At 39.3% G+C, this 12698-nt stretch overlaps 1 protein-coding gene across 3 annotated transcripts in view; it reads right to left on the reverse strand.

Annotated features, from left to right (window-relative positions):
• LOC110069791 (uncharacterized protein F13E9.13, mitochondrial) overlaps window positions 1-12698 on the reverse strand; it is a 35463-nt gene that overhangs the window by 20484 nt on the left and 2281 nt on the right. For all 3 annotated transcript variants that reach the window (XM_072980882.2, XM_078380346.1, XM_072980883.2), the window contains exons 2-3: window positions 8844-8919; window positions 7641-7723 (exon numbers count right to left, since the gene is read on the reverse strand). In XM_072980882.2, coding sequence (XP_072836983.2) covers window positions 7641-7723; window positions 8844-8916 — 156 coding nt within the window. In that variant the 5' untranslated portion in view covers window positions 8917-8919. The remainder of the gene's footprint in view (window positions 1-7640; window positions 7724-8843; window positions 8920-12698) is intronic.

The raw sequence follows: 12698 nt of genomic DNA on the forward strand, positions 1-12698 counted from the left end.
TATGAGCATGACTCAGCTGGTACCAACACCCATTTGCGAACACACCTTGACCAACAGCATACTCTTTGTAAAGCAATCAAATAAAGAATTAACTTTGATGGTTGTTGTAAGTTTTTCGGACTGTTTGGCCATTGACTGTTTGGTCAATGAACTCTACCCAGCCACAATGACCAGTGATCACTGCACACAAGACTAGCTAACGACACCCATCAATCACCATGGCAGATTATCTCTCCCCCCCTTATCACAACAATACACCCAAAACAAAAAACACCCTGATCACCATAATCACCCAATCTCCTGAAAAGAACAAAAAGCTAATCCCACAGCTATAAATACTCAACTGTCTCACACACTACACCAGAACACAGACAGAGTTCTAACTCCTGTCCTCTGAAGATGCCAGCCACAGAGACTGGCAAAATGTTACAAAGAAAAACCTTCAGATCATGGCCAAACAGCCCGAAAGACCTACAACAACCATCAGATCCTGGCCATGAAAGCCTTCGAGAATACAAATGAACCTTAAGTTCAGTAAGACTCTTTCTGAATAAAATCTAAAGTACTGTACAAAGAACATGAAATTGTAACTCTCATTTCAGGTGAGAGTTACCAAGTCAAACCTTAATTGTCCTAACAAAATAGGGGGCACTGACTCATTTGTGATAATTGAAGGATCTGCTAATCAGATCCTCAATTAATACACATCAGGGAAAAAAGATGCTTATTCAGAACACCTGGGGCTTTTGCTTTCATTCTGCTTTTCCATCAACGTAAGATAATGAAAAGGTTGGGGGAACCCAAGTAATTTTGACCACTTACTATTCTCCCAGCTAAGTCCAACTCTGAGGGTTAAAGTGAGCAGTAGGTTTCCTTCTATAATAGCTTATTAATAGTTATTTATAAGCCCATCTTGGCCGGCTGGATAGCTCAGTGTTTTAGGCATCTGGCTGGGAAGCCAGAGATTGGAAATTCAATTCCCCTGCTGTGCCTCCTAAGAGAAGAGACAGCCTGTGTGGCCTTGGGCAAGCTGCACAGTCCCAGGGCACCTCTCTAGGCACCTCTGGGGCCTAGAGGAAAAGAAGGATATGCCACATCCGAGCATTTCTCTACCTGGTACACTATGAAGAGGGTCACCATATTTCAGAATTGACTTGATTGAACACGATAATGATGATAAACCCATTTTAACATGTAAAGTGCTTTAAAATAATGGATTTTATGTCTCTGTGTTTGTGTGTGTTTGTGTGTGGTCCTGTTTCGGCTACATAAGCAACAGCACTCTTGATAATTTAGCAAAGTATCAGCTTGATCTTTCTTGAGTTTCAGTTTTTTTCTCCAGGGTCAAAATTTATTTATTTACAGTATTTAAATTTATACCCCACCCATTTAGACCCAAGTCTACTCTGGGCGGCTAACAATAAAAAATGGCGTAAAAGTGATATAATAAAATACAGTAGAGAACAACAATAGTAATATCGTTCAAGATGGGGAAAAGATAAAAATAATCAAGTGATGACAGGAGGGAAAGCCTGCCTAAAGAGCCAGGTCTTAAGTAGGCTCTTAAAAACACCCAGTGAGGGAGCCAGATGGATCTCTGAAGGGAGACCATTCCAAAGGCGAGGGGCCACCGCCGAGAAGGCCCGGATTCTTGTTCTTTCTCTCCAGGCCTCCCTCGGCGTTATTTATAATAATCATTGCAGTAATTCACTTGGAGCACATTATATTCCAATGATGTGGCACTATTTTTTTACCTGGCCCCTTATCATTTCAAAAGCTATCCCCGCTTCCCCAACTGAGACCATGACTAGACTCATAGATTTCCTAGGTCCAATGTCATCATCATCCACTAATCCCTGTCCCCGTCTTTCCACATCCATATATCACTCACATATGAATTCAGAATTGCTCAGTGGAGATTTTTGTTCCTTCCATTGATTCCTATGAATCAGAACTCCAGCCTTTACGATTTAGAGCACAGCTACACCTTTTACAGATAAAATTCTAAATAGCAAGCCATCGCTATTTCCAAAGTGCCTTTAAAATCTTGCAGCAGCACTTAGGTGAAAATAAGTAAGATTTTTTTAAAAAAAAATATGAAAATTAATTTAATAGAAAATGAGTAAAAATATTATTCCTGGCAAAAAGCCAGCTGTGTATATTTATAGACCCATTAGAGAATCAATATAATTTTATGTTTTACTGCTAGAGTGGCTTCACCCACTAGTGGAAAGTATCTAAATTGCACAGGGGAAGTTGATATCTCCTGAAGCATGCTTATTGGCCAGAATCCTCTTGAGGATTTCTTAACTTGAGGCAATTTGCCTCCAAAGGTTGCACTATTAGCATTATTGTACACTAGTGTGGTTACAAATGAAGATTTGCACCACCAAGTGGTAGTTTTAAAATACAAAAAATTCTAAAGCAGCAAGGAACCACAACGCCAACACTATTGAACTGTTTATATTATAGAGTATTACTTGTACTTCTTTAAATATTCTGCTAGTGACTATTACCATGAAAAGCTGGCATTGTAAAATATATTCAGTATCATTCAAGCCAAAAGTTGCACACCAGCATGCCTTTCCTTCCTAAATTACATGAAACCAAGACACTGCATGAATGGACTCAATTAGAGCTAACAGAAGAACTAACAATAATGGTTCATAGATGCTTAAGGGTCTAAAACAGTAGTCACAAAAGCCAGCAGGGCCATGACAGTAATAGCTTGCCCTGTTTTCTGACTGAAGCAATAAGCATTGTGGTTCTAAAACTCTTGTCTTCCCAATGTCTTAGACTTCAGCTAAGTGGAACCCTGTAACTCTGATTTTATGGGGGCCTGAGTTTTTAATTTGAATTGTACAAGAGCCAGCCAGAGGTTCTGAACCCTAATTCCAAATTGGCTCAGAATCCTCAGTGGCCCTTTTAGAAAAAAACCCAGATTAGATTCAATATCCCAAGGGAAGTGGAGTCGCTAGCCTCCTCTGCCTCAACTTACAGGATCCTCACCCAGCACATCCAACAGTCAGGAATTGTGGAAGATAAAATCCAAAACACCAGCAGTTAAAAACCACTGTTCTAAACTATCCCATCTGTGTTTGCATATATTGATTTCACCATCCAACATATTAATGGCAAAACAGTCTCTGAAGGTGGATCCTCATGCAGAAGGAGTGGTATTGGAAGGCTCAAGAGAATGGTGTGGTTTGCAAAAGTACATCCAAGTTTCAAAGAAAAGAAAACCAAAAGAGGAAAAGCATTTCCCCCCTCAAAAACAATTTAATAAAGTGCTATCTGATGGAGGAGGGGAAGGGAAAGTGGCTAATTGGAGTGTTCTGGAACGGGACATAGTTGGCTGCCACACTGAACTAAATTGTGCATAAATTTGGTTGCATGTCCTACTTGCTACAGAGAATGCCCATCTCCATGGAGTTTGCCAAATTACTCAGTAACCACATTTTCTGAAAATTATTTTTACTAACTTACTTCTATGATGCATGAAAAAATATTTGTTTTTGCCAGTCTTGCAATACGGCCAGTCATCACTACAATGGTGGTGAGCTAGAATTCTAGTATTAGGAAGTTAGGGAGAAAGAATCTTCATAATTTCTGAATGAAAATTTTAAGGGACAATCTGGTTACTTTATGGTGCAAGGCATCACCACAACCTGAGGATGCAGGCTTTCCAACCATATTGATGCTGGCTATAGATACAATGGCCAAAATCCTGTTAGTTAGCATAATAAATTAAACTAGAGGAAGCCCGACAGAATTTACAGAGGAGCTGCTCACTCAAACTCCATTGATTCAACGTGCCTGCTCTAGAGTGATTTACTACACTAAGCTGCCCGGAGACCTTTGGGTAGTGTGGGCAGCATATAAGTTAAATACATAAATACATAAATACATAAATAAATACATACACACATACACATACACATACACATACACATACACACACACACACACACACACACACACACACACACACACACACACACACACACATACATACATACATACATACATACATAAGCAAAAGGATTTGGGCCAGTCTGAGAAAATGTTCAGTAAGTCCATAAAATTAATAAATTGTGGTATATCCAGTTTTAGAAAGAGGAAAGAAGGGCCTAATAAAAGGGAGAGTTCTAAACTCCTCTGAATATGTCACTGCATATAATCTTGTCATGGCAGTTCTGATTGTGTTTGGCAAAACAAGCATATAGCAGCTACAATTTTTCAGCACAGATGGCTTCATGTCTGAGCATTCACTTGTTTTCATTAATATGCTCCAGCATTATAAATCTTCCATATTTATGTTCTTTTAAAAAAGAATCACTAATACATCAAACAAGCCACATTCTTTTTTTTAAAAAAAGGACTGAGAATTTCCTTTCATCAGTCATGTCTGCATACCACTTTGAAACAGCAAGATGTACTTACAATCCTTTCTATTCCACTTCACAGTTTCAGCAAAAAAAATATATTTTTAAAGGCCATGGAATAGCTATAGCAACAAGAAAAGGCTGTGTGATTGATAGACCAATCATATTAGTGCATTAGTCTTAAATGTGTTCAAATATACCCATGTTGAATTGTTTGAAAGGATTCTATAATGATGATATTAGATGAAACCAAAACTTCTAATAGGGTAATAGTTTTATTGAGGCCAACTTCATATGGTACACAATAATGAACAAACTTTTGAGTTCTCCAGGCAGAATGTCAAACAAGTTGGGGAAGGAGAGAATCTGGAAGTAGTGTCATGGCTCCACAAACCTACAGATTGCAACAGTCTTAAGATGGAATGTAGGAGAAAAGTTTTGCAGGCTCACAAACCCAAGACAGATTTTAAGAAACGTTAAGAGCTACTGGGCAGAAAAGAAAAAAACAATGCTCCCCATTCTGAAAACTAAGAGAATTTAATAGTTAATTCTCTTTTAAGACCACAGGGCCCTTGGGAGACAGAAAACAAAAACAAACAGAAACATAATAGTCTTTATGTTAACAAAGCTGGAAATTAATTTTTAAGTAAAAAGTCAATAGAAGCCAATTTTGAATAGAATTACTTACTGCCTGGAAATTATTATTTCAAGTGTTTAAACTACCTCAAGCTGCCAAAATTTCCAATGCACCCCATATGAATTATAAACTAATATGAAACAACCAGATGCATTTGCAGAAGTAAATACTTAGACATATAAACATTTCTTCAGCTGTATTTCATACAGGGAGCCTATCCTATATTTTTCTTTTCAGCATATGCCATTTCTCTCTCCCAGTAATTGACCTTCTTTATATATCTATTCAGGATCTGAATAGCTCTTTACTCCCTTAGTCTATTGAGAACTTAAGTTCTGACTCTGATCCTATAATGGTGTGAGTTTATGAACCTAAATCAAATGCCTACTGATTAAAAATAATTTGCCCCAATTAAAAGAACAGCCAGGAAATAACTCAAAGGGCAGAAACTAGTGGTCCAAGTCTAGCTTGAAGGCTAGCTTACTAGGGCACCACAGCAAAGCTGGCAGTTTATATGTTCACTGCAGGCAGGCTGAGGAAGTAGTGTGTTGCAACAGAGGGATTCAGAGGTGCAGTGGAACATATAAAACACCCCTTGACCTTTTAAAAGGACACATATCCTGTTAAAAATCTCTCAGCCTACAGAAATTACTGCAACACCGGAAGACCAAAGGAAATTCAGTCACTAGCACCCAACTGTTGTTGCCTCTGGCTCAAAATGGCCTTTCAAGTCTTGCTTTCTAAATATACACAGCAGAATACTGCTTGTTGTCAAACGATCTGTCATAGGAAAGTTACGGCTGGGCAACGGTACAGACAAGTAGAAACTGCACTTGAGCATATTGCTTTTTAATCAGATATGCCATTTAATAAGATATGCTACACTGCCCTTCAAACTCTTAAAAATGCACCCAGCAGCCAGGGTGCGTGCAGTGGCATGATTATAGAATAAAGGCACATACAAAAATGAGTATTGTAACTGTTTGAATAAACAGATGTGCTTCATAGAAAGAGATAGACAAAGGCCCTGATAGTTCAGTTCATCAATATTAAGTGGCTAAATCTTTCCCAAGGTTTCAGGTACAGGTAGTTTCAGCCTACTGTCTGAGGTGTTTTGTTTTTTTAATCAGAAATGAAACTGCAACATTTCCCCATACAAAGGCTGAGGTCCACCACTGAGCTTTTAGCTCTCTTGTGATGCTTGCCCAATTCAAAGTACTTGTTTTGACATATAAAGCCCTAAACGGCTTGGGCCCTGGATACCTGAAGGACCGCCTCCTTCCATATGAGCCTACCCGGCAGTTAAGATCTAGCCAGGGGGCCCTTTTGAAAGAGCCGTCCCTTAAGGAGGTAAGAGGGACGGCTTGTAGACAAAGGGCCTTTTCGGCAGCTGCCCCCAGACTATGGAATGCCCTCCCGACTGAGATTCGTCTGGCGCCAACGTTGATAACATTTCGGCGCCAGGTCAAAACCTTCCTGTTCCAGAAGGCTTTTAATTGAAATAACATCAAATGTGGGTCCTGATGGCAATCTTAATTGTATTTTAATCATTTTATCTTTTATTGTATTTTAATTGAATTTTAATTGTTATAAGCCGCCCAGAGACCTTTGGGTAGAGTGGGCGGCATATAAGTTAAATAAATAAATAAATAAATAAATAAATAAAATAAGATCAGTGAACTCATCTTTAATGACATAACATTTAGCTGTACAGCAGCAAACATCAGTTATCTGCAAGGCAAAAAAGTACAACTGTCTCTTTCCATAATGTACGGCTTGCACCACGGCTTGCACCACTATTTTATTAAGCTATTCTTCCAATTGCATGGATATCTTTGATACAACTCTGACCAAATGAATGGCAGGAAGTTAACATAAGTACGTTTCATATCTTGTAGTCCTCAGATTCTATGTTCTTAAGAGTTTTAGGACACAGCAACTCCCATGAAAAGATATTCTTCAACCTCTGCTTAAAAACATTGCCATTTGGACAACACACATGATCTTAACACTGAATCAAATCAATGCTGAAAATATTCCACTAACCTGTAGTTTGTACAGGCTAGAAATTTGAGGATAATTAGAAATCAGAAATAGTATTCTGGGTCTGAGCACAACTACATCAGTTCGATAAATCTAGTCATGATGATCTGACAATTGCAAAAATAGAAATCCAGAAAAAGAAGTTTGTTTTACTGGTTGGAGAATTTATAATCCTTCTTCCTAAAGTGGAGGATTCTACATTTTGCATGTGAGATGACACCTCCAGATGAAGGACACTACAGAAATTCCACCACCCACTTCTCCCCACAGGACAAGACCTTGTGCACACTTCATTAATTCAAGAGAAACAGTTTCAGTGGCATCATAAGATAAACTAGCTTCTCATTTTTTCAGGCCCTGTCAAATTTTTGGACATGGCTTTCAGTTCTGAACCCGATGACTAACAATGGTTTTGCTTATGTACGAAATATGAATTTTTATTTCTAACATGCCAATGTGTTTTTTTTAACATCAATATTTCACACAAAGTTCTACCACATAAAATATTAATAACCAGGAAGTTTGGGAGATGTGAAAGCAGGGGGGAGAGAGAGGGAGGAGAAGATATATCTTACAAGTCCTGCAGCGCTGTAAATTTCAGCTTCCTGGCAGGCTTCTTCAGTAATCTGAGCCAATGACAATGAACTCCTTGGTGTTCCTGCAAAGACAAAGATGGTGTTCTGGATCAGAAAGCAACCCCTCCCTAGCATTTGGACCCATCAGAATTATGGATATTGTATAAAGAAACAAACGATAAGCTAACCTCCCCGTTATATGGCCAAAAGGAGACAAAACAATAACAATGTGTCAGTTGTTATTCCCTCACTTAAGTTCCTTACATATTAATGCAGCTCAAGCACAACAATGTAGAAAGTGAACAGTAAGGTATGTCTCTGAACAAATGACACTATTTCATATGAATTAGCTGGGTAACAAACCTATCCATTCTAAAGGAAATCAACCCTGACTGCTCACTGGAAGGACAGATCCTGAAGCTGAGGTTCCAATACTTTGGCCATCTCATGAGAAGAGAAGATTTCCTGGAAAAGACCCTGATGTTGGGAAAGTGTGAAGGCAAGAGAAGAAAGGGACGGCAGAGGATGAGATGGCTGGACAGTGTCATCGAAGCGACCAACATGAATTAGACCCAACTCTGGGAGGCAGTGGAAGATAGGAGGGCCTGGCATGCTCTGGTTCATGGGGTCACGAAGAGTCGGACACAACTAAACAACAACAACAAGCTGGGGAAAACATGACCCATAAGACGTTGCCAGGCTTCTGTGTTCTGCCTTTGACTTCTATGGAAGGTTGCGGTTCCTAGTCATTCAGAGTAACAGTAACCAAAGGTAACAATAACCAAGGGTGCATTGTTATAGGGATGAACTGAAGTAAGCCTCAGGTTTGAATGCTCCATTTCCTCCTGCAGAGCAGCCATAAGAAAGAGTCTGGGTGCTCTTCCATTCATTAAAATGCAAATTAAGGAAAACAAAGTCAATACAGCTGCTTCTTAATGAATGCATTTCAATATATTATCCCATCTGCTTGGTTGGCCGAACAAAGGTTTTATCTCAGTATGGACATCATGCCTTATCTTGTTGCCCCAACTTTTAATAGCTAAGATTTTCTGAAGATGAAGGTATTAAGTACTAAAAATTATACACATGCACTTCCATTTAGGTTTTTCTGAGGTGGCGAGCTTTGTTACCTGAATAAACGTTATGCATGTTTAGTCTTTAAAAAGTAATTCCCATTCTTTAAAAAAATAAATAAGAACATACCTGGCAGAGCTTTCACATGGATCATGCCAATTACAACCGACTTCAATCGCCCAAAAAGCTGCAGAAAATTCATGATCTACAGAAGAAAAAAGGATTTCAGATGAATTCTCACAATTCAATATTTTCAAATCAGTAACACACCCAAAAGGCCGTGGAAGACAGGAGGGCCTGGCGTGCTCTGGTCCATGGAGTCATGAAGAGTCGGACACGACTAAACAAATAAACAACAACACACACGAAATAAATATCTGCAAGTGAGAACACTTGTGGTTTACTTTCTTTGAATATGTTCAAAGGCACCAGGGCTCTCATTTTACAGAGAATTCCTCATTAGATTTTCTGTTACTTAGGTAATTTGCTGTTCCGTGTTCAGCATCAAATGTTACATTTAAATTTAATTAAAGTGCTTAAGATTTAACCACTGCAATTACTGATGAATTAAGGACCCCACACGCACCCTCCAAAACATCTTCTTTTATCTCTGGTATAAGTTGTGTGTAAATAGCTGCTCACAGCAAAAAGCATTCTGCGTATGCTCAGTGACATTTTACAGTTTTTCTACATATTGTAATAAGTTATATACTTATTGGCTCAGGACAGACCTTAACTACAAATTAAGAGAGTGGGTGTAATACAGCAGTAAGAGTGTTGCAACGAGGACTCGGGAGACTGGGTATAAATCCCCATCAGCCATGAAATACATTGGGTGACCTTAGGTCAGCCATACTTTCTAAGCTTGGCCTGCTTCACAGAACTGATACAAGGAAAATAGAGATATAGAGAACCATGTACAGTGGTGCCTCGCATTACGATCACTTCGTTTAATGACAAAATCACATTACGATGAACTTTTTGCGATCGCAAAACGATGATTCCTATGGGGAAATTTCGCTTTGCGATGATCGGTTCCCTGCTTTGGGAACCGATTCTTCGCAAAACGATGATTTTCCAACAGCTGATTGGCGGTTTCAAAATGGCCACAGGGTAAATAAAATGGCTCCCCACTGTGTTTAGGGACGGATTCCTCGCAAGACAGGCAGCGAAAATGGCCACCCTATGGAGGATCTTCGCTGGACAGTGAGTTTTAAGCCCATCGGAACGCATTAAACAGGTTTTAATCCGTTTCCATGGGCTTTTAAATTTCGCTTTACGATGTTTTCGTTCTACAGCGATTTCGTTGGAACAAATTAACATTGTAATGCAAGGCACCACTGTACACATCACAGACATTGTTAGAGGAAAGGCAGGCTCTAATATGTAAAGAAAAATAAAATCCTATTGTTTCAGTAATAATGCTGGTGACAATCTTTGCCCCATCAGCCAAAGAGGACAGCTGTAATCAAGCCAGATTACTACTGCCCTGGTTGAGAATGAGATGTAAACAGAGATTATATTTGTTCTACCCTTCCAAAGGCAGAGAAAACTATATATGTTCAATAAGATATTATAAAATATCCTGCTTTAAACAAGTAAAAAAAAAGCCAAGTGTGCTGCTTATATATTGCTCCATAGCGCTTCAACCACTTTCTGGGTGGTTTACAAGTCAATTATGCAGGCTACCCATTTCCCCCCCCCCAAAAAAAAATTTTGGGTACTCGTTTTACCAACCTTGGAAGGATAGAAAGCTGAGTTAACTTTGAATATATCAAACACTCTTTCTAAAAACATATTTTTGTCATAAGAAAAATGTACTGCACATCCACAGAAGAATTTTGGTGCATTATTGTTTTTCTTGGTAATTTCACAAAGTTTTAAAACAAAGTGCTTTGCTGAATGTACAATGTACATTTCCCTTCTAACAGAAACTATCTTTTAAAAAAACATGTAAAGGCAGTAAACATTTTTCAACAGTAAATATCCTCCTCCTGAAAAGGATTATGTTCTGTAATTTATTAGGCTTTTGGTCACTGTACAGTGGGGTCTTGACTTGAGAACTTAATCCGTATTGGAAGGCGGTTCTCAAGTCAAAAAGTTCTCAAGTCAAATCTGCATTTCCCATAGGAATGCATTGAAAACCATTTGATCCGTATCTGCTCTTTTCCGTCCATAGAAACTAATGGGAAGCTGCTATTCTGCCTTCTGCCACTGGAGGGGGATATTTTGTTTCTTTTTTTCTTAGGTCAAGAAAGGTTCAGGGAAGGCAGGGAAAATACAGTCCAGGCAGTACAAGTACCAGGCAGTCCGAAGACTGTCTCCCAATCCACTCTCTAAACACTGGGAGGAGTGAGGAAGCAGACAGGCACCCTTTTCACTGGCCAACAGTTAACTGAAAGTTCACATTTTGCACTTTCCTTGCCTCCCACGTGGACTTTTTTCAGTTCTTAACTCAAATCTAAGTATGTAAGTCAAGTCAATATTTTCCTATGAGAGTGGTTCTTAAGTCAAAATGTTCTTAACTCGAGCCGTCCTTAAGTCAAGACCCCACTGTACACAAAATGTTCTTCTCAGGATGTATGTTCTTCTCAAGAGCCTGTGAAGGAAGCTACACAGAAATGCAGGAAGTAGATTTCTAAAGCAATTAAAAACAATAACGCAAAAAGCAATCCCCCCCCATTACTTATCAGTATCAGTCTACTCTTTATAGACCTACAGCAAAGCCTTCAACTTATGCAGACCATGGAAATATCATGGATCATTTGAACAGAAAATGGAGTGCCTCAGCACTTGATTGTCCTAATGCAACGTCAGCTCCAAGTTATGGCGACGCTACGAACAAGTGATCGCCAACGTCCTGTCCTGAACATTCTTGCACAGCTCTTACAAACTCAAGCCCGTGTTACTTTAGGAAGTCAACCCAACACATGTTTGGTCTTCCTCTTTTCCTGTTGCCTTCCACCTTTCCCAGCATTGTTAGATTTTCCAGAGAATCTTGCAGTCTCTGGATGCGCCCAAAGCAGGACAGCTTCAGTTTCAACATTTTTGCCTCCAGAGATCGTTCAGGCTTGATTTGCTCTAGAACCTATTTGTTCATCTTTCTGGCAGCCCAGGGTATTGACAAAGTTCTTCTCCAGCACCATTTTTCCCTTTCAGCTTTCTTTACTGTCCGGCATTCACACTGTTACATGGTAACTGGGAGTACAACAGCATAAATGATTTCAGTCTTGGTCTCCAGTAAAACATCCTTACATCTAATGATATTTTCTAATAGCATCAATACTGCCCTTCCAAGATTCAATCTTCTGACTTCATGGCTGGAGTCTCCCTTTGGATTGATGACTGAATCAAGGTACAGTGGTGCCTCGCTTGACAAGGATAATTTGTTTCATTCAAATCGCTGTTAAGCTAAATCCTCGCCAAGCGAAATGAAAAAGCCCATTGAAATGCACTGAAAACCAGTTCAATGCGTTCCAATGGGTGAAATACCTCAGTGTCCAGCGAAGATCCTCCATAGGGCGGCCATTATCCGGTGCCTTTAATGCGAGGAATCTGTCCTAAAGCACAGTGGGGAGCCATTTTGCACAGTGGGTGGCCATTTTGAAAACTGACGATCAGCTGTTTTTGATCGTCGTTAAGTGAAAAATCGGTTCACGAAGCGAAAAAAGCCCATTCAGTCATTGTTTAGCGATCACAGTAGTGATTGCAAAAAACTAATCGTCAAGCGATTTCCTCGTCTAACGAGGTAATTGTCAAGCGAGGCACCACTGTATACAAAATCTTCCACTATTTCAATTTCTTTATTGTTGATGTTAAAGTTACATACCTATCTGGCAATCAACATTTTGTCTTCTTATGGCTCAACTGCAGTCTTGCTTTGGCACTCTCTGCTTTCGCTAAAAGTAGTTTCAAGTCATTACTGCTTTCTTCTATTATGATAGTGTCATGTGCATATTTTAAATTATGGACATCATCAGATGG

This window comes from Pogona vitticeps, chromosome 10, assembly GCF_051106095.1.
Source record: "Pogona vitticeps strain Pit_001003342236 chromosome 10, PviZW2.1, whole genome shotgun sequence".
NCBI classification, from domain to species: Eukaryota; Metazoa; Chordata; class Lepidosauria; order Squamata; family Agamidae; genus Pogona; species Pogona vitticeps.